Source organism: Anopheles maculipalpis, chromosome 3RL (genome assembly GCF_943734695.1).
Source record: "Anopheles maculipalpis chromosome 3RL, idAnoMacuDA_375_x, whole genome shotgun sequence".
NCBI classification, from domain to species: Eukaryota; Metazoa; Arthropoda; class Insecta; order Diptera; family Culicidae; genus Anopheles; species Anopheles maculipalpis.
Window position 1 is genome coordinate 44605253 of NC_064872.1, and position 12095 is coordinate 44617347.

General features: G+C 41.1%; 2 protein-coding genes across 4 annotated transcripts in view; one reads left to right on the plus strand and one right to left on the minus strand.

The window, feature by feature from the left end:
• The window catches only part of LOC126564660 (dolichyl-diphosphooligosaccharide--protein glycosyltransferase subunit 1), a 378005-nt gene that overhangs the window by 2027 nt on the left and 363883 nt on the right, over positions 1-12095 (plus strand). The gene's annotated exons all lie outside the window — the stretch shown is intronic.
• The window catches only part of LOC126564322 (adenylyl cyclase-associated protein 2), a 195419-nt gene continuing 187405 nt past the window's right edge, over positions 4082-12095 (minus strand). Inside the window, exons 2-8 of one of the 3 annotated variants that reach the window (XM_050221325.1) lie at positions 9098-9202; positions 7688-8336; positions 7398-7593; positions 4884-5244; positions 4451-4827; positions 4234-4380; positions 4082-4173 (exon numbers count right to left, since the gene is read on the minus strand). In XM_050221325.1, coding sequence (XP_050077282.1) covers positions 4090-4173; positions 4234-4380; positions 4451-4827; positions 4884-5244; positions 7398-7593; positions 7688-8336; positions 9098-9170 — 1887 coding nt within the window. In that variant the 5' untranslated portion in view covers positions 9171-9202 and the 3' untranslated portion in view covers positions 4082-4089. Of the gene's footprint in view, positions 4174-4233; positions 4381-4450; positions 4828-4883; positions 5245-7397; positions 7594-7687; positions 8337-9097; positions 9203-11306; positions 11489-12095 lie in introns of those variants that run through there. The other 2 variants (XM_050221327.1, XM_050221326.1) reach the window with 2 other exon arrangements.

Consider the following 12095-nt stretch of genomic DNA (forward strand, 5'->3'; position numbering starts at 1 on the left):
ATTTCACAGTTTTTACCCATTTTTTCCGGTTTACGCGGTTCATGCACTTCGTTTCTCGGTTGCAAATAAACTTGCGAGATACTTTAAAGTGAAAGTAGTACTTTATCATACAACATTTTAGTCCTATTCCAGGCAAGTGCCTTCGGCAGTAAACAAACCGATTTTGGTTGCTACTTTCTTCGGCTCTAAGAATCCGATTGACTTGAAATTAGTTTCACGTGTGTAAACCACATCCGTCTTTCTCTGGCAACTTTCGAGGAATGTACGAACAAAATGGACCCCCGAGTACGATTCCTTACAACGTGCTATTACTGCAAGGTGTCTAACACAGGGCCAGTCAAGTCAAGTCAAAGTCTTTATACGAACTATTCACAGGTCCACTCCACTCAAACCAGGATTGTAGCTTCCCGTTATTTCACAGTTTTTACCCATTTTTTCCGGTTTACGCGGTTCATGCACTTCGTTTCTCGGTTGCAAATAAACTTGCGAGATACTTTAAAGTGAAAGTAGTACTTTATCATACAACATTTTAGTCCTATTCCAGGCAAGTGCCTTCGGCAGTAAACAAACCGATTTTGGTTGCTACTTTCTTCGGCTCTAAGAATCCGATTGACTTGAAATTAGTTTCACGTGTGTAAACCACATCCGTCTTTCTCTGGCAACTTTCGAGGAATGTACGAACAAAATGGACCCCCGAGTACGATTCCTTACAACGTGCTATTACTGCAAGGTGTCTAACACAGGGCCAGTCAGTTTTCCTGTTACGAAGCAGCTGGATTTGCCCACCGTTGGATTTGCTAATGGATGTTTCAATGTTGACACCTTTTTATTCTTTAAAAAAAAAACTGATCAATATGGGAATGAATGGAATAGTACAATTCAGCAGTTTTATTTATCTCCTTCTGTTTCTTGGTTCAATAACCTTTCAGTTCACACCGGCCATTAAATGGCTTACTAGACTGCTGGATACCACGTAGTTGGGCAGTCAGTCCTCACTACGGGGGGACGGTCCGGATGGGATTTGAACTCCGATCTTGCCGTTGGAAGACCGGCGCTGTTGTCACCTAACAGGTTGGCTGATAAGTCCCCGGTCTGACACATATAATGCACCGGTAGTATTAAATGCATATTATTTTTATATAGCACCAACCTTCAAATGATTCATGTCAAAATTTGACTTCTGTATGTCAATTAGTTTGTGAGACAGAGCGTCTTTTGTCAAGCAACTTTTGGTTGCTTGGCGAACGAAAAAAGAACGAAGAAGAAAAAAAGTGTTGTTCCACCAAGCAACGCACCATGCCACAAGTCATTGAGAACGATTGCAAAAATTCATGAATTGGGCTTCGAATTGCTTCCCCACCCACCGTATTCTCCAGATCTGGCCCCCAGCGACTTTTTCTTGTTCTCAGACCTCAAAAGGATGCTCGCAGGGAAAAAATTTGGCTGCAATGAAGAGGTGGTCGCCGAAACTGAGGCCTATTTTGAGGCAAAACCGAAGGAGTACTACCAAAATGGTATCAAAAAAATTTTAAGGTCGTTATAATCGTTGTATCGCTCTTGAAGGGAACTATGTTGAATAATAAAAACGAATTTTGAAAAAAAAATGTGTTTTTCTTTGTTAGACCGGGGACTTATCAGCCAGCCTGTTATACCACCAACATTCAATCAATCAATCAATATTTTCTTTTAATTGATCACTAAATGCAATTGGTATATGGGTAAATGGACTAGCGATACAACGAGCTGATTAGCCATGGTCAAACTGAATCTGAACCGTTCGATTCGTTCCAATTTTTCTACTAAATGAACTAGTCCTGCACAGTAATATTAGGAATGACGATTCTTCCGTTCGCAGTTCGTGCGGCGACAGTTGTATGTACCGACAGTTCTTTGTGCCGACAAGACTGTTTGCGTATATATTCGTCAAAACATAAAACGTAAAGCCAGTATTAACGATACTCTACAGTTTGAGATATATAAAGAAATGCAGACGACAAATGACTTACCAAAAATATAGTACAAAAATGCTTCTTACAGGTTGACTAAAACGCTATACACAAAAACGTGCCTATACGCCTACTACCTTGTGTACCAGATTCCAGAGGGTGTTGCTCTAAAGAGGGAGTTGCTCTCAAAAAGACCGGAGCGAAAATCACGTTTGCAAACTTTCGTACAAAGTTTCTTTTGAAAATGAAAGTACATACAGTGACTCAAACGGAAATCCGGGCACGTTAAAATCACCAATCACTTGATTATGAGGGCGATTTTCTTGGCCTAGCGGATGGATAATCATGATAATTTTTTCATCCACCTTTAAATACACCTTTCTACCTTAAATTCACTTTATATACAACTATTAAAAAAAGGATAGCCTTACGCCACGTTACTATTATCAAGCGATTGGAAATGGAATGCTATAGGGCCTAAAAATTGTAAAAAAAAAAATGGGAAAAGCATGGCAAAACTATTGACGGCTGTTTATAAATGCCAACGGCAACTCTAAAAAATATAGTTAACATGTTTTGATAAAAAAATATTATCGTTCTTACAAAAAAAAAAAAAAATCAAAGTGTTCTGGTGAAAAAATCAAAAGTCGCCTACACCACCGAGCTGTTCCAAAAACATAGAGTAAAATTTACTCGGTTTTTTTCTGGTCGAAACAAATTTACGGCTGATTCCCGGTTTTTCCGTTTGAATAGGCCATCCTGTATTCAACCAAACAGCGATATTAAATGCTAGAAGAGACACCCGATTAACACCCAAAAACTCGATTTTTCTCGATGGTACTGAGTGACAATAATAACGTGCTTGTAGTGCCTTTCCAGACTCTTTCGTAAGTACCAAAAAACAGTAGTTTACACTCCCAGTCGGTATAGTTCGCTTTTACAGCATATTCTCCCTTCTGGAGAGGAGCCAGAATATATATTATAGGGACTATGTTCTCTTATAAGCAAAAGCTTGCCATAGTATCGAACGAATCGCACTGTGACATGGACACTTCCGAAGGATTTTTGGCCCCGTTTGTGGGGAAAATACTGAAGAAGCCTCTTATACGCTCACTATTGTGCAGCGAATTTAGGTTCATCAGGCTTTAAACGGGGGTGGACTGAGAAGGCTCAGTCCACTAAGTTTTATCACGCTGTCCACATGGACTCACATGGAAATTTCGGACACACGACGAATCGGAAAAAATCCTCGGCATGTAACACCTTCTTTTCTTTTAGCCTTGAATAGCTACATTTCTTTATTTAGGTTGACTTTGCTGGTTTCCAATAACTTTATGAACGATGGACATCATAGTTCCTCTCGAATGAATTGCGTGTATTGTTCCGTTTTGGGTCAGACTATCGTAATTAATTCATTAGCAAATGTGATTGATTCATTCATGCTTTTATGATATAAATTGTGTGAAATGCATCTGTCAAATTTTCGTTTAATTAACTCTATGAATAAAGGAAGCAATTTAATTTTTACACATCTTTGTTTCGTCGCGATATTTAAAAAAAATGTAAACAAGAAACAGGAGGATCCTGCTGATTGAAGTACGAAAAAAAGATACGAATCGCACACCTCTCTTGACTTAGAAAAGGAAGGAGGAAAGATATATTCTTATGATGAAAGAGGGACCACACGCAATAAGAATTAAAACGTCGGGGGTTCGGTTGGGTGGGAGAATCGGTTGGATCCAGTCACAATTTGCAGAGGCTTACTTGTCACTGTTCCTATACAAAACGTTATTATTCTCCGGTGTCCATTCCTACTACTACTACTGCTACTATCTCGATCATTTGGTCGTGAACATTACTTCACTGTACCAGTTTAAAATAGTTAGATGATTGGGGGTGTACACTTTTTGTTCGCTTTTGTATGACGTAATTTCTAGATACTGTTTTGCCAATTACATTTTAATGCCATTTTGATTTCCCAACTTTGATGATGAAGAAGACAACTGGGAAAATGTATCATTACTCTTGCAATAAAAATTATAAAACAAATTTCACGCACAAAATCTCACAGCAAAAATCGGTTCACACCCCTTTATCGGTGGTTCCTATTGCAGAACGGACGCGTTTTAATTGGGCGTTATCTTTAACCAAGACTTTCCACGCAAGTTGTGTTTAGCGAGCTGCCCTTCACCACTGTTTTGAATTGCTCCGGAATCGGTTGCTCGGTCTGTGGAAGGCGATAGAGAGATTAGATTCGTAGTTGGAGCGCAGCAGCAACTGTACTTACATAGTCTCCACTGCTGCCCTTCGGAATCATCACGTTCATTTCAGACGATTTCGAACTAACAATCTCAACGTCAAGCGAATCTGCCGATAGGTACATCTGGCAGCCATCAGTCTTGTCAATCGAAATCGTTGGTACCTTACCGAGGACCTGCTCAAAAGATACGGTCGGATAAGATTCATCCAACGTTAGCCTTCAATCAAAAGATTCTCCAACTCACCTGCATCTGCACGCTCTGGCAGTTGACAAACTCGGCGGATGCTACGAGCGAGTCGAATACGAGCGAACACTTTTTGCACGAATCCATCACAACGCTGTTAATTTTGCCCTTGATCTGTAGCGTCGAACCCTCGCAGCGGAACATGTACACCACATTATTCATCTCGGCGTTTTCCACCACGAGCTCGGGATTGTTTTTCTGATACTCAATCAGCCATTTCTTGCCATCGCGAGTAAAAGTTGGCGGTTTGGCCACTGCTGGCGGTGCGACTGATTTCGTACCGTTGGTCACGCCTGCCGGTGCCTTGTACGGTGCGGGACCCGAACGTAGGCCAGGGTTTTTGTGTGTCTGCATGTCTGCCGTTACCTTTTTCAAGCCTACAAAAAGAAATTCGTTTAATTCGGTGATTCAGCCGGTGATTTTTTCTTCGTACCCTTCGTAATGTCGGCGCCCTGATTGATCTGGGCAAACAGTGCGCTTCGATCGTCCCCAGCACCGGCCCCGGCTGAAAGGTCTCCTAACGGCATCATTGGCGGTGGTGGCGGTAGACCACCGGGTGGTGGAGGTGGAGGAACTGAGGCTCCGCCAACAGTGGGCTTTTCCTTGCCAGACCACACCAATCCCGTCGTGTGATGTTGCTTTATATACTGTTGCAGTTCCGTCAACGTTTGGATCCATGCACGGGCCCATTCGACGTGGGTGCTGTCCTTTTCTTTCCAATCCTTAAGCACACGGTTCGTGTAGAACTGGCCGGCGTCGTTCATTTCTTTCACGTACGGACCGGGCGTTGGCGCCTGTAAATGAAATTGGAAAGTTAAGATGAAGAATGAAAAGCAATTAATAAATGTGGCAGATAGTGTGAAATATTATAAGATCGTGAGCATGGTAAAGGAAGCAATTAGGAGGAAGGATATGTTAGGGTTCAACTCGTGTGCACCCGATCGACCAGTGAAGAGAATAGCACTCTCGTGTTGATAGTGGTTGTCAACGAAGGAGTTTTTATCTTTTCTCTTTTCGCTCCTGACCTGCCCGAACGACGGCGGTATTTAGTGTGGTATCGATTTTAACTCATTATGTACTAATTGTACTCATCTTATTTTAGATTAATAAATACCGTTTTTAATTGTACAACAATACAAAAGGATTTATAAACAACAACAGAGGACCTAGGACACTTCCTGCGTTATTCCAGAGCCGAACGAAAGCGGAGAAGAGAGGATCGACTTAACTTTAACAGAATAGGAGCGGATTGATAAAAAGGAACTCAACAATGAAACAATATGGCTATTGACTCCGAGTTGAGACTATTTATCAAGTAGTAAGGAGTTGGAACACTAGGGAGGATAAAAATGACGTGGAACGCAATACAAGTAATGACAGTACTTGTGTACTACGATAGTATGTAGATGGAAATACTAAGTTCAAAACTACTAGCATCGTAAAGAACTTGCTTCCAAAGATGTTTGTTCAGATGATATGATATATTTACTTTATTTTAAGAAGTTGAACGGTGAAGTTATTGGTCCTCGTTGGAACTCAAAATAAACATAATTATGTTTATTGACTTACAAAACTGGATAACTAAGCCGCAAACAACTCAGCAATTAACAAAGAATGATCAAATATAAAATCCAATGGTAGGACTGTTTATTTACCCGGTATAGACCGTTAAATAGAAGAAAAGTTAGAAGATGCGTTGTAGGGCAGTCACACGCGTTTAGTAACTGAAGCAACTGCTGGGTGGCAGCGAAAGACGGAATGTATTACCTGTTAGTAGTCGATTCATTCCCTAAATGGTCGCAAATCATAGAGACTACAATTATGGAAGCAAAATCAAAAGTCTCGGATTTTACGGAATATATTCAGTAGTTTTGGGATGCCAAATGTTTTGGTGAGCGATAACGGGTCGCAATTTAAGATCATGGAGTTTGCGATATTTTGTACGATAAACGGCAATGAGCATCTGCGAACAGTTCTCGAAAACCGTTGAAACGACAGAAAACCATTGAAACGAATAAAGAGATGGATCTAGAGCTAGATCACACGATATAGAATCGCCGTCGTCGACATCGCTCCCATCATCCTCGCTGTCGTCGTCAACATCGGTAGTCAGAGAATCATCCTACATCAGCATCCTCAGAAGCGCTAAGAACGGCAACATCCCTTGGTTTCGCAACAGCCGATAGTGGATTGTCAACACCGGCACAGAATCTAAGACGTTCTACGATGAATTGCAGATCGCCTCAGTAGATGAAACCATAACGCATAGTGGGACAGATGTTGTTTACTATGAAATGGGTTGCCGGCCCCTAAGGACGAAGATCGCGAGATCGTGGCTCTCTCCTACGGACCGCGACAGGTGTCGGACGTGCTGCGTCAAGCGTATCAATATACGCTTTTTTAGCGTGTTTTGTGTATCGTGTATGGTTGTAATAAATTGTAATAGTTTTAACCGATACAATAAGGTCGTTGAAGGAAATTGTTCCTGATAAATTGCACGATGAGCCGGTCTAATTGCATGACAAAACGGTTCGAAGTTCAGCCTTTCAAGTCTTTTGGCTACCAATTCGTATCAACATACTACTAATGTGTGCCTGACTTTTTTTTAAGTTACATGATAAAAAGAAAAATTGTTACAAAAACTGTACGGCTTACTCCATCAATTGCCACACCTTCTTTGGTTAAAAGTCTTGCTGACAATGCCAAAGCCTAGCTTACATATTAAATAAAATTTAATTAAAACTGAAACCGAGTTTTTTATTGATATAGGATGGGCTGGCCGTATTGCTACTGAAACCGAGTTGAATGAGTATAAATGAAAGCTTTAAAACACAAGAGAAATGTGTTTTTCAATATGATTTTCCTGAATGAGAAAGGTTACAACAACTGTTTGGCGGCATTGCGCTATTTTGATACTTATGTTAGGGAGGCTTTTTCTACTACTTACCACACAGACCCATCCAAGTGCCGGAATACTTTCGCTAATCGCGGACAGATGGTTAAAGAACGGCGAGGTGCGATTTTTTTCGCGGAAGCTTTGGATAGTCGAAATCTTATCCGAGGTAGGTTTTAGCAAGTTCTGTAAATCCGTATTGGACGGAGCGCTTGATGCGGCTGCCACCTTCAGAAATGCAAACTGCGCACTACAATGACACGCGGGTGAAGAAGCAGGAAGAGGGTACCGTCATAAACATGTATCACCAATTACGAACACAAAACAGGGGGGAATATACTTACTCAAACGCTTCCTTCACAAACTGGGCCTGGGTAGCCACATCGCCTCCAATTTTACTCGAAAGCGTAATAAAGTTGGCGAATGAGCCGAGCATAATATCCTCATAAGCGTTAATACTCATCTTGCTGCTCGCTTGCTGTGCTACGGTGCCGTGCTGCTGCGAGGAGAATGATAATACTGCGGTGCCTTGCTCTTGGGTGGTCAATGGATTAGTATAGTTTAATATATCAGGTGTTTGGGATTGTATTACAGTGCTTAGGTCACGCTGCTGACGTTCCTTTGCCGGTTGATTGGCAAACTCGGGAAACAGGCTGCTTTCCAAACTGTCCACTTGTTGATGCAAATACGATGCCGATGGTGGCGGTGTAGAAGGAAGAACCGTCGGTAAATCGTCACTCGGATCGGAACACTCGGTCGTGCCAAAGCGGGCGGGTACACTACGTGCCGATGTTGCTCGATAATCCGTGTTCGTACCGGTGTTGGAACGAATCACTGCCTTTCCGACAACACACGCGTCTTTCAAAATGCGTCGCGTTTCTTCCAACTCTCTCGCGGACACGGTACGTTCTAGCCGATCTACAATGCGTTCTAGTCGATCGATTAGTCCCTCTAGCTCACGAGCTGATGAAGGTTTGAGGTCTGGATCACAATCTGTAGAAGAGATATGGTGCAATAAAATGTAGTGTTAAGTGCAATGTCCAACAAAAAAAAGGAATTGTTAAAACAAAAATAACAAAAGATAAGCATTCAAAAACTTTTTATAATGGGTGATTTGTTTCAAGTTTAAAAATAGTTTAGAAAATGGAACTTAATTTTTGTGTTCATTAATTGTTTTTATAAAATTTGAATTTTACGAACCCACGAACTGTAAGAATGAAGCAATTAAAACCCTTTTGTAAGGTACGTACTAACTGAACGAACGTTCACGAGTAACATTGTCCACAAAGAATCCACCACATGATGATCATCTTCATCATCTGCTTTCCAAAAATATACTCATTCGTTGGTTAAACCTAATTTCTAATTTTGTGTGTGTGGATAGTTGGAAACTAACAGATTCTGGTCCATTTTTACACTTTTGATCTGCATTCTTATTTTAGTATGACCATGATCTCACGATTAATTTGGCCCTTGAAATTGTAGGTCAAGCAACACTGTCCGCGATAAGTCATCATTTGTTTCCACCCATATAAATGCACGATCAATAACATACGTAGCTGAACAAACGAGTATAAATACCGCATAAGTGTACAGTTCTATTACGTCACATATGCAATACCCTTAACGCACAGTCTCTTTGTGGTGTTTGTATTCTAACCAAAACTTTTGCTAAATTATCAACTTTACTGGCAAAAACTAAACATCGCGTGCGATTCACCAACGAAAGACTAACGGGGTTAACACAACTTTACCTGGATTGGAGCACGTCTTCACATCATGTATGATCAACGTTCGCCCAAAACAGGCGCTCAATGTTTGCCCCATTCAACACCACCAAACGCACCGCATATACACAACTACACAACCCGACGAAGGTTTTACTGCCGGACCCGGTGGTCACACCCGGTCGGACCCCTAAAGTGGAGCTGCTTGCTAAAAACAAACTTCCACCTTCAACAACATTCACGCCGCGCGGTAAACCGTTTTTCCAAAAGTTTGTTTGAATGAGATTCGCGCACAAACAACAGCAGCATCACGTACATCCGTGTGACGCAAACCCACGTTTTCCTTTCCCCTTTTTTCCGGACAGGCCGAAGGTGCAAAAGCTACTCACACACCTTTCACGGATTTCCACCTCGAGGGAAAGTCATTGTCAGTGTGGTCGAAACACGGATGATAGCAGCAGCACACATCTTTTGCTTTTGGAGAAAAATACTGACCAAGAAACGGAAGGATTGATCTTGGCAATCTTGGCAGGATTGCGATCTCTAAGCAGGAAGAGAGAGATAGAGAGGGAAAGCGATATTCTTTCGGACGACAACTCGCGCGGGCGGTTCTTTGGTGGTGTTGGAATGGCTGCAAAATGTGAACTAAATTTAAAATGCTATTAAAACACCCAACAACTCTTAGCGAAGCACGCGCGTTGTTTTCCCGGCCGTGCTATCGTGCAATCCGACGCCGCACACCGACTACTCAGCAATGATGGGGATCCCGGTGGTAGATGTAGCGTATGTTCTGTGAACTGTATGCGCATATGGGAGATTAGATGTAACAGCGCAAAGGAACAGGAGAGCAGCAATGCGCTTATCGGTGCATATGATAGAGTAACTAAGTGAGAGGATCGATAGTAGAACAACGCGTCGCATTCATTTGACCTGGCATAATTTTGCCAAAACTCGGTTTCTGTACTTCATTACGACTGTAAACGGAGGCGACGTTGCTTTTAGCGTCATCTTGCACAAATTGATGGCAGTTTAAAAAACTTTTTGGCATTGTTTTCTCGTCCCATTCGTCACTTTGTGTGTTTGTTTCTATGTTACAGACTACATTTCATAGTTTAGCATGAAAAAACGTTATTAAACTTTGCATAAACAACTACAATCTGTCCACACGCTCCATTTGCTTGAACACATATGATGTACTGGCGTAGAGATGTATCGGTGAGCTATTTTTGGTTCCAATTTTTATAAACACTTCTCACACGGATACGAAACGTGAGAAGTCGGTCTCACGTATCTACCACACTCAAATATGATGCGGGAAGAGTTATAGTGGCAGATTTATAATCTTATGAAAGTTTACAATTACCAAAACATCATAAAGCATTTATTTGATTTGATTTTCTTTAGTTCGGTGAGAAATTACGATGATTCAAAGAAATTGAATGGCAGAAATGCTTGGTTGAGTTCAAACTTTTACCTTACATCCTCCTGCGTCTTCTAACACAGGTTTATGAAGCGCACTTGACGATCGTCTATTTTATTGCCCTACTGGTTTGCTTGCAATATTTGCCACGGATGAAATCAAAATGAAATGCATCATCGCAGCGAATTCATTGAAGAAAACGCTGACCAGCTAAAAAATGAGGTCGTCCGGTGGGAAGTTGGGAAAAGAGTTGAGTTTCTTATCCTTCATCTTCAGAGTGATTTTTTTATACCATTCAAATATTCAAAAAACTTGCAAAAAACCAACAGGAAACGTTCAAATGAAAATTGTTCATAGTTGATGCAGCTGGTTGTGAAACTGACATGCCTGAATGTTTTGACTATTCCCTGCAGCTTAACGTCCATTGGTTGCCCAAGTGTGCCTAATAATATCTAACAAAACACCTGCTTGATTATCAGTTATCACACAACAATACAGTCTGGACCATTTCTCTAGATTAACAAACACATTTACTTGTTGTTGGCTGATTGGCAATTAGGCTATTATAACCAGACGCGTGTGTCATATGCACCACGAAATTATCTTATAAAACAAAAAACGAACCGAAGAAGAATGACACAAATATCGGTGGATTATCGTCGTATTATCAGACAGCAAAAGTGTATTCGCACCCGCAAGGTAGAATTAACATAAACAAAAATAAAGGGGACAGCGGGTGCAAAGGGAAAGTAACATGATATGGATAGCAAACAAGAAGCGAAAATATCGTTTTTTTTTATTGTGTGTGTGTAATACCCTCCGATTCCTCCTCCGTCGGAACCTTGGCAATTTCTGGTCCCAGCGGATCAAAGCGAACACGATGCTCGACGGCAGCATGGGCAGCATTGAGCAATTCCGAGAAAAACCGATGCCTGCGTAATGCCAGCTCATCGCGTCCTATGGGCGTAGTGGGTGGCTCCATAATGCCACCCTCTTCCCTAAGAGTGTCACACCGGAGGCACGAGATAGAAAAAAATACGTGAAGAGTTTTAGGTTTTCCTTTAAAGAAGAGATACAACGCCAAACAACAGAGCGAACGTTTTTGACTTGAGATGTTGAAATGAATGATTGAAAATGTAGTTTTATTATATTACGGATGATCCGTGACTCATATTGCAAAATAATCTTTAAAGCGATAGATAGAAAGCAGCACCTACTACTGAACACACTAAGACGGTAACGCGAATATGTTTAATTGTACTTCTATTAAGACAATATTAAAAGTGATGATGTTTACTGTGCAATGAAATAAATATTTGCGCTTGCGTTGTATAAAGCAAACAGCCAAATTACACTTGATGTTGTATGGTGTGATGATCCTTGCTAAATAAATAGATGAGATGATAATGATGATGATGCTGCCTTTATATGATTTGCATGCATCAGATGTGACAGAAGCAAACCGAACAACAAAACTCATTACGAACAATACGAATCAATGGGCTACAGTTTAACGAGCTTCACTATTTTGTTAGTAAAACAATTGTAAGGATACAACAAAAAAACCACAGGAACACATGCTACAGCATGATGAACAATGTGTCA